This window comes from Scyliorhinus torazame, chromosome 3 (genome assembly GCF_047496885.1).
Source record: "Scyliorhinus torazame isolate Kashiwa2021f chromosome 3, sScyTor2.1, whole genome shotgun sequence".
Lineage (NCBI taxonomy): Eukaryota > Metazoa > Chordata > Chondrichthyes > Carcharhiniformes > Scyliorhinidae > Scyliorhinus > Scyliorhinus torazame.
The window spans coordinates 357522118-357538685 of NC_092709.1; the positions used below are offsets into that span (position 1 = coordinate 357522118).

Sequence of the window (16568 nt, forward strand, 5' to 3'; positions counted from 1 at the left end):
TGACTAGCAGCGCCACACCTCCCCCTCTTTTGCCTCCTTCCCTGAGCTTACTAAAACACCTAAACCCCGGAACCTGCAATATCCATTCCTGTCCCTGCTCTATCCATGTCTCCGAAATGGCCACAACATCGAAGTCCCAGGTACCAACCCGTGCTGCCAGTTCCCCTACCTTGTTTTGTATACTCCTGACATTGAAGTAGACACACTTCAAACCACCTACCTGAACACTGGCCCCCTCCTGAGACGTCAAATCTGTGCTCCTGACCTCTATACTCTCATTCTCCCTTACCCTAAAACTACAATCCAGGTTCCCATGCCCCTGCTGCATTAGTTTAAACCCCCCCCCAAAGAGCACTAACAAATCTCCCCCCCAGGATATTTGTGCCCCTCAGGTTCAGATGTAGACCATCCTGTCTGTAGAGGTCCCACCTTCCCCAGAAAGAGCCCCAGTTATCCAGAAATCTGAATCCCTCCCGCCTGCACCATCCCTGTAGCCACGTGTTTAAATGCTCTCTCTCCCTATTCCTCATCTCACTATCACGTGGCATGGGCAACAACCCAGAGATAACAACTCTGTTTGTTCTAGTTCTGAGCTTCCATCCTAGCTCCCTGAAAGCCTGCCTGACATCCTTGCCCCCTTTCCTACCTATGTCGTTAGTGCCAATGTGGACCACGACTTGGGGCTGCTCCCCCTCCCCCCAAGGACCCGGAAAACACGATCCGAGACATCACGTACCCTTGCACCTGGGAGGCAACATACCAAACGTGAGTCTCTCACGCTCCCACAAAATCTCCTATCTGTGCCCCTGACTATAGAGTCCCCAATTACTAATGCTCTGCTCCTCTCCCCCCTTCCCTTCTGAGCAACTGGTGCGCATCACATTGTTCTGGATGTAATTTGGACCGGACTGAAATCTCAATGGTCGCACGTGTTGGCTAGAATTCCAGCCGGGACTTCATTCACATACCATTAATGGAATGCAAAAGAGCTTCACGGAGGCCCGGATGGGAATGGTGATCTGCCCTTTATCCTGCCACATGCTCATGCTGTCATTCCCCGCCATTGGAAAACCGATTTTCCAGTTCCCCATCTATTGTTCACACCCTCTGACCGGGGTCTACTTGATGAAAGAGCAAATCCAGGTTTGGTGCGATGTGTAAACTTTGAAGTTCCATTCTGGTTACCCAAGTGTTGTGGTGCAGCGGGTAGCGTACCTGTACCTGAGACAGACGTTCCGGATTGGAGTTCCACCCCAGGATTTGAAGGCCGAGGAAGGTGTGGTCATAATGCGGGCAAACAGGTTGATTATAGTGACATGTTCCAGGACAGAGACGTGCAATGGGAAGTCAACCAAGAAACCGGTCACCTGACTCAGAATCGTTCAGTGTCCTCGCTGAATCTCTGTGTCCTCGCTGAATCTCTGTGTCCTCGCTGAATCTCTCAGTCTCCTCGCTGAATCTCTCAGTGTCCGCGCTGAATCTCTCAGTCTCCTCGCTGAATCTCTCAGTGTCCTCGCTGAATCTCTCAGTGTCCTCGCTGAATCTCTCAGTCTCCTCACTGAATCTCTGTGTCCTCGCTGAATCTCTCAGTCTCCGCGCTGAATCTCTCAGTCTCCTCGCTGAATCTCTCAGTGTCCTCGCTGAATCTCTCAGTGTCCTCGCTGAATCTCTCAGTCTCCTCGCTGAATCTCTGTGTCCTCGCTGAATCTCTGTGTCCTCGCTGAATCTCTCAGTCTCCTCGCTGAATCTCTCAGTGTCCTCGCTGAATCTCTGTGTCCTCGCTGAATCTCTCAGTCTCCTCGCTGAATCTCTCAGTCTCCTCGCTGAATCTCTCAGTGTCCTCGCTGAATCTCTCAGTGTCCTCGCTGAATCTCTCCGTGTCCTCGCTGAATCTCTGTCTCCTCGCTGAATCTCTCCGTGTCCTCGCTGAATCTCAGTGTCCTCGCTGAATCTCAGTCTCCTCACTGAATCTCAGTGTCCTCGCTGAATCTCTCAGTCTCCTCACTGAATCTCTCAGTGTCCTCGCTGAATCTCTCAGTCTCCGTGCTGAATCTCTGTGTCCTCGCTGAGTCTCTCAGTGTCCTCGCTGAATCTCTCAGTGTCCTCGCTGAATCTCTCAGTCTCCTCGCTGAATCTCTGCGTCCTCGCTGAATCTCTCAGTGTCCTCGCTGAATTTCTGTGTCCTCGCTGAATCTCTGTGTCCTCGCTGAATCTCTGTGTCCTCGCTGAATCTCTGTGTCCTCGCTGAATCTCTCAGTCTCCTCGCTGAATCTCTCAGTGTCCTCGCTGAATCTCTCAGTCTCCTCGCTGAATCTCTGTGTCCTCGCTGAATCTCTCAATCTCCTCGCTGAATCTCTCAGTGTCCTCGCTGAATCTCTCAGTCTCCTCGCTGAATCTCTGTGTCCTCGCTGAATCTCTGTGTCCTCGCTGAATCTCTGTGTCCTCGCTGAATCTCAGTGTCCTCGCTGAATCTCTGTGTCCTCGCTGAATCTCTGTGTCCTCGCTGAATCTCTGTGTCCTCGCTGAATCTCTGTGTCCTCGCTGAATCTCTGTGTCCTCGCTGAATCTCTGTGTCCTCGCTGAATCTCTGTGTCCTCGCTGAATCTCTGTGTCCTCGCTGAATCTCTGTGTCCTCGCTGAATCTCTGTGTCCTCGCTGAATCTCTGTGTCCTCGCTGAATCTCTGTGTCCTCGCTGAATCTCTCAGTGTCCTCGCTGAATCTCTCAGTGTCCTCGCTGAACCTCTGTGTCCTCGCTGAATCTCTGTGTCCTCGCTGAATCTCTGTGTCCTCGCTGAATCTCTCAGTCTCCTCGCTGAATCTCTCAGTGTCCGCGCTGAATCTCTGTGTCCTCGCTGAATCTCTGTGTCCTCGCTGAATCTCTCAGTGTCCTCGCTGAATCACACTGGAGCAGCTGATCCTGGGCGGCAGTTATCTGGTCAAAGTGCTGGCATCACACCATTCCGACAGCTCCTGAATATTATGGCACGGGGACCAGTGGACACGACCGAGAGGTCAGCCAACCAGCTCCGGCCATGTCACTGGGAGCAGTGGACACGTCCGAGAGGTCAGTAGACCAGCTCCGGCCATGTCACTGGGAGCAGTGGACATGGCCGAGAGGGCAGCCAACCAGCTCTGGCCATGTTACTGGGAGCATGGACACTGCGGAGTGGTCAGCAGACCAGCTCTGGCCATGTCACTGGGAGCAGTGGACACGGCCGAGATGTCAGCCGACCAGCTCTGGCCATGTCACTGGGAGCAGTGGACACTGCGGAGAGGTCAGCCGACCAGCTCTGGCCATGTCACTGGGAGCAGTGGACACTGCGGAGAGGTCAGCCGACCAGCTCTGGCCATGTCACTGGGAGCAGTGGACACGGCCGAGATGTCAGCCGACCAGCTCTGGCCATGTCACTGGGAGCAGTGGACACTGCGGAGAGGTCAGCCGACCAGCTCTGGCCATGTCACTGGGAGCAGTGGACACTGCGGAGAGGTCAGCCGACCAGCTCTGGCCATGTCACTGGGAGCATGGACACTGCGGAGAGGTCAGCCGACCAGCTCCGGCCATGTTACTGGGAGCAGTGGACACTGCGGAGAGGTCAGTAGACCAGCTCCGGCCATGTTACTGGGAGCATGGACACTGCGGAGAGGTCAGTAGACCAGCTCCGGCCATGTCACTGGGAGCAGTGGACCCGGCCGAGATGTCAGCCGACCAGCTCTGGCCATGTCACTGGGAGCAGTGGACACTGCGGAGAGGTCAGCCGACCAGCTCTGGCCATGTCACTGGGAGCAGTGGACACGGCTGAGAGTTTAGCAGACCAGCTCTGGCCATGTCACTGGGAGCAGTGGACACTGCGGAGAGGTCAGCCGACCAGCTCTGGCCATGTCACTGGAACCAGTGGACACTGCGGAGAGGTCAGTAGACCAGCTCCGGCCATGTCACTGGGAGCAGTGGACACTGCGGAGAGGTCAGTAGACCAGCTCCGGCCATGTCACTGGGAGCAGTGGACCCGGCCGAGAGGTCAGCAGACGAGCTCTGGCCATGTCACTGGGAGCAGTGGACACGGCCGAGAGGTCAGTATACCGGACCAACCACCACGTGCGAGATCCAGGAATGAAGGCAAGGTGCCCAATCTGGAGGCCCCAAGCCCCTGAGCTGACTTTGAGTGAGCTGCCTCCCCACATGCTGTCTGCTCCCACCCATCACCGCCATACCCAAATCAGCAGCAGTGGGCAGGTCTTTAATTGGCCACTTATGTGGATTAATTATCACCCAGGCATAAAGGGCAGCCCTGATCGTCCCTTCCCATAAGCTAATTGCAAGGGGTGAGTGATGTGATGTGTATACCGGCCTTTCCTCTCCCCTGACGCTTTAACAATGCTCTGTACCTCCCAGCCCACTGCAGACGATCAAATTAATTCCTGTGGTGTGCGGCTGTCAGACTCACTGACAGACCCTGACAATAGTAATAATCTTCATTGTCACAAGTCGGCTTGCAATGAATTTACTGTGAAAATCCCCTAGTCGCCATATTCTGGCGCCTGTTCGGGTCACAGAGGGAGAATTCAGAATGTCCAAATTGCCTAACAGCTCGTCTTTGTGGGAGGAAACCGGAGCACCCGGAGGAAACCCACGCAGACACGGGGAGAGCGTGCAGACTCCGCACAGGCAGTGACCCAAGCCGGGAATCGAACCTGGGACCCTGCCGCTATGAAGCAACAGTGCTAACCACTGTGCCGCCGTCTGCTGATATGCTTACTTACTATGGTGCTGGCCTCAGCCTAACTCTCGGCCTCTGAGTGACACGTTTCACATTTAATGAGAGTTTCTTTTGTTTTTTCACTTTGCACAGCTACAACAACCCGAGGAACCACAACAGGTATTCCGAAAAGTACCAGGGAGTCTCCAGGTAAGAAAACTCTCCCTGTGAACCTCTCAAATTTAATACGCATTCAATGTATGATTTTTCGCAACCAACCTTATCTCACTTCTGATGGACATCACCACTTGTATAAGGTTCTGACTTGTATCGGGTTAATGTGAGAGAGCAAAACCCAGGTTCAGTCTAGTGTTCAGCAGGGTCGTCTTTGCTAGTAATCAGGCGGACAGGTCCTCGCTTGTACCCTCTATTGTTATTTATAAATTCGTCTGAGGTTATCAACCCCTCCAACAACACTGACATGGACAAAACTCAGGGGCGTCATTCTCCGACCCCCCAGCGGGTCGGAGAATGGCCGTTGGCCGCCGTGAATCCCGCCTCCGCCAGTTGCCGAAGTCTCCGAAGGGAGAAAAGTCGGCGGGGCGTTAATGTCGCCGCTGCCGTCAGAGAATGTCACGGGTCTGCGCAAGGCAGCCGATTTTCGGCCTGCCGATATTCTCCCTTCCGGATGGGCCGAAGTCCCGTCGACGTGATGACCGTTCACGTCGACGTAAATCAAACCTCCTTTTCATCGGCGTGACCCTGTGCTCCAGGCTCACGCCGACCAGCGTGGAGGTGAATGACGGCCTGGGGGTTGGCTCTGGGCAGGCGATGGCGTGGCCGCAGTCTGAATGCGTGAGGAGAGGTGTGTCTCGGGTTGTGTGTGTGTGTGTGCGGCGGGGGGGTGGTTAGAGTGGGCTGGGCTCCGGGGAAGTGCCGGGTGGGGGGTCCGTGCCGGGGAGGAGGATGAGGGGTCCGTGTCGGGGAGGAGTTTGGGGTCCGTGCCGGGGAGGGGGATGGGGGGGGAAGCCCGTGCCGGGGAGGGGGATGGGGTCCGTGCCGGGGAGGGGGATGGGGGGTCCGTGCCAGGGAGGAGGTTGGGATCCGTGCCAGGGAGGAGGTTGGGGTCCGTGCCCGGGAGGGGGATGGGGGGGTCCGTGCCGGGGAGGAGGATGGGAGGTTGGGGTCCGTGCCGGGGAGGGGGATGGGGGGTCCGTGCCAGGGAGGAGGTTGGGGTCCGTGCCCGGGAGGGGGATGGGGGGGTCCGTGCCGGGGAGGAGGATGGGAGGTTGGGGTCCGTGCCGGGGAGGGGGTTGGGGGGGTTCCGTGCCGGGGAGGGGGATGGGGGGTCCGTGCCGGGGAGGAGGTTGGGCTCCGTGCCGGGGAGGAGGATGGGGAGGGTCCGTGCCGGGGAGGAGGATGGGAGGTTGGGGTCCGTGCCGGGGAGGAGGATGGGGAGGGTCCGTGCCGGGGAGGAGGATGGGAGGTTGGGGTCCGTGCCGGGGTGGGGGATGGGGGGATCCGTGCCGGGGAGGAGGATGGGAGGTTGGGGTCCGTGCCGGGGAGGGGGATGGGGGGGGGTCCGTGCCGGGGAGGAGGTTGGGGTCCGTGCCGGGGAGGAGGATGGGGGGTTTGTGCCGGGGAGGGGGATGGGGGGTCCGTGCCGGGGAGGAGGTTGGGGTCCGTGCCGGGGAGGGGGATGGGGGGGTCCGTGCCGGGGAGGAGGATGGGAGGTTGGGAGGTTGGGGTCCGTGCCGGGGAGGGGGATGGGGGGTCTGTGCCGGGGAGGAGGTTGGGGTCCGTGCCGGGGAGGGGGATGTGGGGGGGGTCCGTGCCGGGTAGGGGGATGGGAGGTCCGTGCCGGGGAGGGGGATGGGGGGGGTCCGTGCCGGGGAGGGGGATGGGGAGTCCGTGCCGGGGAGGGGGATGGGGGGTCCGTGCCGGGGAGGGGGATGGGAGGTCCGTGCTGGGGAGGGGAATGGGGGGGTGTCCGTGCCGGGGAGGAGGTTGGGGTCCGTGCCGGGGAGGAGGATGGGGGGGCAAGTGAGTTGGTCCACCTGGCCAGGTGCCAGCCTCCAACAGTTGGACCCATGCGGTCCATGCCACCTGGCTGGGGGGGAAGGAGGGGATGTGGGCAATGATGACATGTCGTTGTTCCCCCCCCCCCCCCCCAGGCCGTCATGTTTTCCGGTCAGCCAGCGATGTTTGCCGCCGAGGCGGCAGCCGCTAATGTCCATGTTGCCCTGGATGAGGAGGAGCGTGCCAGAGAGGCGGCGCAGGCTGCCGCAGAGGGGCAGGCGGCAGCCGCCCAGGCTGGATGGACACCTGACCGACAGGACGAGGAGGGGGAGGAGGACGTCGCGGCCCCACGGCAACGGAGGCACCCGAGGGCGCCCCGTGTGTACCGGCCCCGGCAGTCATACCAGGACCTCACGGACCGGGAATGCAGGAGGAGACTCCGGGTGAGGCGGGAAACCGTGGCACACATCTGCCACCTGCTGGCACACCTGTCACCGCGTGGCACTGGCGGGGGACACCCTCTCCCCGTGTCCGTCAAGGTTACGGTTGCCCTGAACGTTTATGCAACGGGGTCATTCCAGGCACCGAGTGGGGACCTGTCCGGCATATCGCAGACACCGGTGCATCCGGGCAGTGACAGATGCCCTATATGCCATGGCGCACCGCTACATCCGCTTCCCTGTGGACCGGGCCAGCCAAGATGCCCGGGCCGTGGGCTTCTCTGCCGTGGCCGGGTTCCCCATGGTCCAGGGTGCGATCGATGGGGTGCACGTCGCCGTGCGGCCACCTGCAGATAACAGGGCCGTGTTCACCAATAGGAAGGGGACCTATTCGATGAACATACAGGTGGTCGATGATCCTGCACGTCTGCGCCCGTTACCCAGGCAGTGTACACGGCTCATACGTGTTGTCGCGGTCATCCATCCCCGGCATGTACGAGGGACGCCATCCCCGGCTGAGGGGCTGGTTGCTGGGCGACAGGGGCTACCCATTGCGATCGTGGCTGATGACGCCTGTACGGAGGCCACGCAATGAGGCGGAGAACCGCTACAATGATGCCCATGTAGCGACAAGGGGAGTGATCGAGAGGTGCTTTGGCGTGCTGAAGATGCGTTTCAGGTGCCTGGACCTCTCTGGGGGCGCCCTCCAGTATCGGTCAGATAGGGTCGGCCGCATCATTGTGGTGTGCTGCGTCCTGCACAACATAGCCCAGCAGAGGGGCGATGTGCCGCAGGCAGAGGAGGGCGGAGTGGAGGAGCAGCAGGAAGAGGCACAGTCCTCCCCAGATGAGGGGGATGGGGGCAATGGTTAGGGCAGACGGGTTAGACACGGGCGGGTGGCTGTCCACCGTTACCGGCTGGGCCAGCGGGCACGGGACAGGCTGATAGCCGCCCGCTTCACTGACAAGATGGGCGTGGGAATCGGGTAGTATGGCCACAGACCGCACACCATGGCAACAGCCGACCACCCACACCCCCCACCCATCCACCCACCCAGCACCCTCACCCCCCTCCCCAACCCCACCCACCCCACCCGCATGCACACCACCCCCCCCCATTGCCGATCCACCTGCGGCACAACGGCCGGGCTCACACAGTTGCGGGTGGACGCGTGTCTATTGCAGGCCATGGAGGATGATGACAACCCGCCCTGCGGTGAGCTCTTGGCTCCACATCGTTGGACTATGTATGACCCATGGCCACAGTACCACCATCCACCCGGACCATCCCTGCATGCAGCTGTGACACTGCAGCGCACGGTCCCGTCCTCTGCCCGGGGGGATGTTGATGGCGGCCCAGGGGAAAGGGGGCAGACTCACCTGGGGCTGAGGTGAGACCACCCCTCACACACACTTGCGCTCAACGTACATGACACCCCCGCACGCTTTGGACAGAGCACAAAGGCAGCTTCTGTAGGTGTAACATTGACTTTAATAACCAAAGGAGTTCATGCACGTGCCCTAGCCCCTAAAACTCATCTGTGCCCTGCACCCGTGCCAACTTACTCAGTGTCTAATTGTTTGGCCTTACGGGCCCTTTGACTACGTCTACGTGGTTCCCCAGACGGTACAGCAGAACTGGAGGTGGACTCCTGTGATTCCTACCCTCTGACACTGGATCCCTTTGGCGGCCGTTTCCTGGGGCGTCCTGGCCTAGATGGGCCAGGCTGCGGCCAGGGCGACTGGGATGGCGAGCTGCCAGCCTGTCCTGCCCGTTGCCCACCCGATGCACCTGGGACGGAAGGGTGGGGGAGTCCGAGGTGTCGCGGTGTTCTGGGACCTCCCCTACAGGGGGAGCCGGGACGGACCACACCACCTCCTCCTCCCTCGGGGTGCCTGATGGCCCCCAGGCCTCTACATGGGTGGGGGATGCGAACGGACTGGCCATCCGACGCCCCCCTGACATCTGACGCTGCCAGTCCTGGAGGCCCGTGCTGGTATCGACAGGGGCCTGCAGGTTTGCAGCCATGGAGCCCAGAGGGTTGGCAAACCCTGTCTGTGACAGTGCGACGCCGGCTCGCACATGGCCACTGGCGCCGATGCCCTCAGCGATGGCCTGCAGAGACTGGGCCATGGCCTGCAGAGACTGGGCCATGGCCTGCTGAGACTGGGCTATGGCCTGCTGAGACTGGGCCCTGGCCTGCAGAGACTGGGCCATGGCCTGCTGAGACTGGGCCATGGCCTGCAGAGACTGGGCTATGGCGTTGAGCGCCTCTGCCATCTAGCGCTGGCACTGGCTCATGGCCTCCTGTGAGAGGGCAGCCATGTCCTGGGCCACAGACGCCGCCTGCACGGAAAGCCCCATGCCTCGCAAACCGTTCCCCATGTCTGACACCGTCGCACCCATTGCCTCCACCGCGGACGCCACCCGTGCGGTGTCGGCCTGGGTGGCACGCATGACCGGCACCACTTCCAGCTCCTGGACGCGGGTGGACTCCTCCACCTGCGACTGCAGCCGCCGCAAGCCGCTCGTCACCCTCTTCGCTCGTCTCCGGGTCGGTGGTTGCATCGGATCTATGGGTGGGTGTGGTAACTCCAGGAACCCGGGATCCATCTGGGCGCCAGATGTTCGCTTGGGCTGGGCTGCCCTCCGACCGCCCGGCCCCTCTGCTGCTCCTACCTCCACCTGCTGTACCGCGACGGCTGTGTTGTGCTCACCAGTGAGTGTACCAGAATCCTCATCACTAAAGTGCCCAACCGAGGTGAGTGTTTCTGCGATGGTGGAGGGTGTTGGTGACAGCAGTGCCGTTGTGTCGTGCTCTTCGTCCCACTCTGAGTCCATGGCACTTTGGGGTGGGGGTTCGTCTCCACCCATCCACTCTGAGTCACTGTCCGGTATTTCGTCTTCCTGGGTAGTGCTGTCCCGGGTAGGGGTGTCCTGGGTAGTGGTGTCCTGGATAGTGGTGTCCTGGGTAGTGGTGTCCTGGGTAGTGGTGTCCTGGCTCGGATGTGACGGGGGCCTGTGGCTGCCCCCCTCGTCGCTGGGTGGCACACGCCTGCCTCGTCGCTCCCGCACGTGACGGGGGTGTCGTCTCCCTGTTGCTCCAGGTCTCTCTGTCTCCCGTGGCCTCCGAGGGGCATCCTGCGGGCGTCGCATGCTGGAGTGTGCGGGTCTCTCCGTCTCCCGTGGTGTGCGAGGGGCATCCTGCGGGCGTCGCATGCCGGAGGGTCCGGGTCTCTCCGTCTTCCGTGGCGTGCGAGGGGCATCCTGCGGGCGTCGCATGCTGGAGGGTCCGGGTCTCTCCGTCTCCCGTGGCCTCCGAGGGGCATCCTGCGGGCGGTCTGCATCTGCGGGGATGGGTGCCTCGACGTTTGCTGCTGCGATACACAATGAAGCATGCATGGTTATACACGCAGGCAGTGATCAGGTGATATGGGGGAGGGGGGATATGGGGGAGGGGGGATATGGGGACGGGCTGTCGGTGGCTCACTTGCTAGCACGCCCCCGGCCTCTGCATCAGCAACCTCCCGGTCCTCAGGTCTGCCAGCCAGTTCCAGGGCCCTTTCCTCGTGTTAGGTCAGTGGCCTCTCATCAGCGGGGCCTCCTCCAGTCATCACATGCTCCCTATTGTGTGCGCGCTTCTCCTGTGGCGGGGGGGGAGGGTGGCAGGGGTAAAAGGCAACAGTGTTAGACAGGTATATGAATGCACGCCATCGGTTGCGCGTGCATTGCAGAGGTAAAGGTTAGGGCTGGATTCACTTGGGGATATGGGGGAGGGGGGATATGGGGGAGGGGAGATATGGGGGAGGGGGGATATGGGGGAGGGGGGATATGGGGGAGGGGGATATGTGGGAGGGGGATATGGGGAGGGGGAATATGGGGGAGGGGGGATATGGGGGAGGGGGGATATGGGGGAAGGGGGATATGAGGGATATGGGGGAGGGGGGATATGGGGGAGAAGGGGGATATGGGGAGGGGGGACATGGGGGAGGGGGGACATGGGGGAGGGGGGACATGGGGGAGGGGGGATATGGGGGAGGGGGGATATGGGGAGGGGGATATGGGGAGGGGGATGTGGGGGGGTTATGGGGGATATGGGGGAGGGGGGATATGGGGGAGGGGGGATATGGGGAGGGGGGATATGGGGGAGGGGGGATATGGGGGAGGGGGATATGAGGGAGGGGGGGTTATGGGGGGGGTTATGGGGATATCGGGGGAGGGGGATTATGGGGGTTATGGGGATATCGGGGAGGGGGATATGGGGGAGGGGGGATATGGAGGAGGGGGGATATGGGGGAGGGGGGATATGGGGTAGGGGGGATATGGGGAGGCTCACCCTGCCTGCTCTGACGAGGTCGTTCACCTTCTTGTGGCACTGGTTGCCTGTCCGTGGTGTCAGGGCCACAGCGGTGACGGCCTCTGCCACTTCCCTCCACAGACGCCAGCTGTGGCATGGGGCAACTCTGCGGCCGTGCCCGGGATACAGGGCGTCCCTCCTCTGCTCCACCGCGTCCAGGAGCGCCTCCACATCGCGTGACTCGAACCTCGGGGCTGAGCGGCGGCTAGCCATCCAGTCGGGTGTTGCGGTCGGGTGTTGCGGTTGGGTGGGGGGGGAGCAGCGCGGCCTTATGAGCCGTCACGCCGTGCAGCGCGTATGACGCTGCACGGCGTGAACCACTGCGCAAGCGCGGATCCCGTTACGTCGCTGCTAGCCCATTTCGGGCCGGAGACTTTCGACCCATTTTTCCGACGTGACGCAAGTCGGATTTGCGCCGTTTTTTGCGCCGATAACGGAGAATTTCGCCCCAGGTGACTGACAGCAGAGCTAACAGAGACACAGGGAAAATCTAGTTTTACACATTGGAAGGTACGGATCTACCTGAGAGTGTGATGGAGGCAGATTCAATCTTGGCTTTCAGGAAGGTTTTGGAAAGCAGGTGAAGAGGGGAAAGTGGCAGGGATGCAGGGAAAGGCTGGGGCTGTCGATAATTGACACCCATTCAGCGGCCACAATGTACAGAGCAGAGGTCTAATGTGTCTCATTCTGTAACAACCTGCTGAATTGCGTGAATCAGTGGCGTGGTGAAGGTGTATTTCCGATGTCTAGAAGGTGTTGTGGGCCAGGGTTTAGAGAACTCCAAAGTGTACCATGGAGATCACCTGACCCACGACTTGTACTGGATTGTGGTCTGGGGAGCACACGGCCCATTCTACAGGTGTGGTGCAGCAGAAATCTAAAATTAATTTTTCAAAGCCAAATGATGTTTATTCTATGAACTCAGTTAACCTTTCTAAAACATACAGTGAACAGCTTAGTAACTATCAGTTCAAATACACCTCCCTAAAGACTCCAACACTCTAAGTAATCCTTAAACTTTCCTTTCAACATCCATAAGCCAAAACCCCTTTTTACAGAAGCACATGAGGTTTAAATTCTCGGCTGAACATAGAACATAGAAAATACAGCACAGAACAGGCCCTTCGGCCCACGATGTTGTGCCGAACCTTTGTCCTAGATTAATCATAGATTATCATTGAATTTACAGTGCAGAAGGAGGCCATTCGGCCCTTTGAGTCTGCACTAGTTCCTGGAAAGAGCACCCTCCCCAAACTCAACACCTCCACCCAAACCCAAGGGCAATTTTGGACATTAAGGGCAATTTATCATGGCCAATCCACCTAACCTGCACATCTTTGGACTGTGGGAGGAAACCGGAGCACCCGGAGGAAACCCACGCAGACACGGGGAGGACGTGCAGACTCCGCACAGACAGTGACCCAAGCCGGAATCGAACCTGGGACCCTGGAGCTGTGAAGCAATTGTGCTATCCACAATGCTATCGTGCTGCCCTTAAGAACAAATAAATCTACACTATATCATTTTACCGTAATCCATGTACCTATCCAATAGCTGCTTGAAGGTCCCTAATGTTTCCGACTCAACTACTTCCACAGGCAGTGCATTCCATGCCCCCACTACTCTCTGGGTAAAGAACCTACCTCTGATATCCCTCCTATATCTTCCACCTTTCACCTTAAATTTATGTCCCCTTGTAATGGTTTGTTCCACCCAGGGAAAAAGTCTCTGACTGTCTACTCTATCTATTTCCCTGATCATCTTATAAATCTCTATCAAGTCGCCCCTCATCCTTCTCCGCTCTAATGAGAAAAGGCCTAGGCCCTCAACCTTTCCTCGTAAGACCTACTCTCCATTCCAGGCAACATCCTGGTAAATCTTCTTTCCACCTTTTCCAAAGCTTCCACATCCTTCCTAAAATGAGGTGACCAGAACTGTACACAGTACTCCAAATGTGGCCTTACCAAAGTTTTGTACAGCTGCATCATCACCTCACGGCTCTTAAATTCAATCCCTCTGTTAATGAACGCGAGCACACCTTCTTCACAGCTCTATCCACTTGAGTGGCAACTTTCAAAGATGTATGAACATAGACCCCAAGATCTCTCTGCTCCTCCACATTGCCAAGAACTCTACCGTTAACCCTGTATTCCGCATTCATATTTGTCCTACCAAAATGGACAACCTCACACTTTTCAGGGTTAAACTCCATCTGCCACTTCTCAGCCCAGCTCTGCATCCTATCTATGTCTCTTTGCAGCCGACAACAGCCCTCCTTACTATCCACAACTCCACCAATCTTTGTATCGTCTGCAAATTTACTGACCCACGCTTCAACTCCCTCATCCAAGTCATTAATGAAAATCACAAACAGCAGAGGACTCAGAACTGATCCCTGCGGTACGCCACTGGTAACTGGGATCCAGGCTGAATATTTGCCATCCACCACCACTCTCTGACTTCTATCGGTTAGCCAATTCCTTATCCAACTGGCTAAATTTCCCACTATCCCATGCCTCCTTACTTTCTGCACAAGCCTACCATGGGGAACCTTATCAAATGCCTTACTAAAATCCATGTACACGACATCCACTGCTTTACCTTCATCCACATGCTTGGTCACCTCCTCAAAGAATTCAATAAGACTTGTAAGGCAAGACCTACCCCTCACAAATCCGTGCTGACTATTCCTAATCAAGCAGTGTCTTTCCAGATGCTCAGAAATCCTATCCTTCAGTACCCTTTCCATTACTTTGCCTACCACCGAAGTAAGACTAACTGGCCTGTAATTCCCAGGGTTATCCCTCGTCCCTTTTTTGAACAGGGGCACGACATTCGCCACTCTCCAATCCCCTGGTACCACCCCTGTTGACAGTGAGGACGAAAAGATCATTGCCAACGGCTCTGCAATTTCATCTCTTGCTTCCCATAGAATCCTTGGATATATCCCGTCAGGCCCGGGGGACTTGTCTATCCTCAAGTTTTTCAAAATGCCCAACACATCTTCCTTCCTAACAAGTATTTTCTCGAGCTTACCAATCTGTTTCACACTGTCCTCTCCAACAATATCACCCCTCTCATTTGCAAATACAGAAGAAAAGTACTCGTTCAAGACCTCTCCTATCTCTTCAGACTCAATACACAATCTCCCGCTACTGTCCTTGATCGGACCTACCCTCATTCTCATATTTCTCACATATGTGTAAAAGGCCTTGGGGTTTTCCTTGATCCTACCCGCCAAAGATTGTTCATGCCCTCTCTTAGCTCTCCTAATCCCTTTCTTCAGTTCCCTCCTGGCTATCTTGTATCCCTCCAATGCCCTGTCTGAACCTTGTTTCCTCAGCCTTACATAAGTCTCCTTTTTCCTCTTAACAAGACATTCAACCTCTCTTGTCAACCATGGTTCCCTCACTCGACCATCTCTTCCCTGCCTGACAGGGACATATATATCAAGGACACGTAGTACCTGTTCCTTGAACAAGTTCCACATTTCACTTGTGTCCTTCCCTGACAGCCTATGTTCCCAACTTATGCACTTCAACTGAGAGCAGTTATCACTCTGAATTCACCAAATGATCGAGAGATAGTCTTTAGGTGGCAGAGAGATCAAAATTATACCTTCTTTGACCCGAGAGGTCAGTAGACCAGCTCCGGCCATGTCACTGGGAGCAGTGGACACGGCCGAGAGGTCAGCAGACCAGCTCCGGCCATGTCACTGGGAGCAGTGGACACTGCGGAGAGGTCAGTAGACCAGCTCTGGCCATGTCACTGGGAGCAGTGGACTCTGCGGAGAGGTCAGTAGACCAGCTCTGGCCATGTCACTGGGAGCAGTGGGCACGGCCGAGAGGTCAGCAGACCAGCTCCGGCCATGTCACTGGGAGCAGTGGACACGGCCGAGAGGTCAGCAGACCAGCTCCAGACATGTCACTGGGAGCAGTGGACATGGCCGAGAGGTCAGTAGACCAGCTCTGGCCATGTCACTGGGACCAGTGGACACGACCGAGAGGTCAGCCAACCAGCTCCGGCCATGTCACTGGGAGCAGTGGACACGGCCGAGAGCTCAGTATACTGGACCAACCACCACGTGCGAGATCCAGGAATGAAGGCAAGGTGCCCAATCTGGAGGCCACAAGCCCCTGAGCTGACTTTGAGTGAGCTGCCTCCCCACATGCTGTCTGCTCCCACCCATCACCGCCATACCCAAATCAGCAGCAGTGGGCAGGTCTTTAATTGGCCACTTATGTGGATTAATTATCACCCAGGCACAAAGGGCAGCCTTGATCGTCCCTTCCCATAAGCTAATTGCAAGGGGTGAGTGATGTGATGTGTATACCGGCCTTTCCTCTCCCCTGACGCTTTAACAATGCCCTGCACCTCCCAGCCCACTGCAGACGATCAAATTAATTCCTGTGGTGTGCGGCTGTCAGACTCACTGACAGACCCTGACAATAATAATAATCTTCATTGTCACAAGTCGGCTTGCAATGAATTTACTGTGAAAATCCCCTAGTCGCCACATTCTGGCGCCTGTTCGGGTCACAGAGGGAGAATTCAGAATGTCTAAATTGCCTAACAGCTTGTCTTTGTGGGAGGAAACCGGAGCACCCGGAGGAAACCCACGCAGACACGGGGAGAGCGTGCAGACTCCGCACAGGCAGTGACCCAAGCCGGGAATCGAACCTGGGACCCTGCCGCTGTGAAGCAACAGTGCTAACCACTGTGCCGCCGTCTGCTGATATGCTTACTTACTATGGTGCTGGCCTCAGCCTAACTCTCGGCCTCTGAGTGACACGTTTCACATTTAATGAGAGTTTCTTTTGTTTTTTTACTTTGCACAGCTACAACAACCCGAGGAACCACAACAGGTATTCCGAAAAGTACCAGGGAGTCTCCAGGTAAGAAAACTCTCCCTGTAAACCTCTCAAATTTAATACGCATTCAATGTATGATTTTTCGCAACCAACCTTATCTCACTTCTGATGGACATCACCACTTGTATAAGGTTCTGACTTGTATCGGGTTAATGTGAGAGAGCAAAACCCAGGTTCAGTCTAGTG

At 57.4% G+C, this 16568-nt stretch overlaps 1 protein-coding gene across 1 annotated transcript in view; it reads left to right on the plus strand.

The window, feature by feature from the left end:
- LOC140409366 (disintegrin and metalloproteinase domain-containing protein 12-like) overlaps window positions 1-16568 on the plus strand; it is a 572650-nt gene that overhangs the window by 512697 nt on the left and 43385 nt on the right. The window contains exons 19-20 of the mRNA XM_072497805.1: window positions 4849-4905; window positions 16350-16406. Coding sequence (XP_072353906.1) covers window positions 4849-4905; window positions 16350-16406 — 114 coding nt within the window. The remainder of the gene's footprint in view (window positions 1-4848; window positions 4906-16349; window positions 16407-16568) is intronic.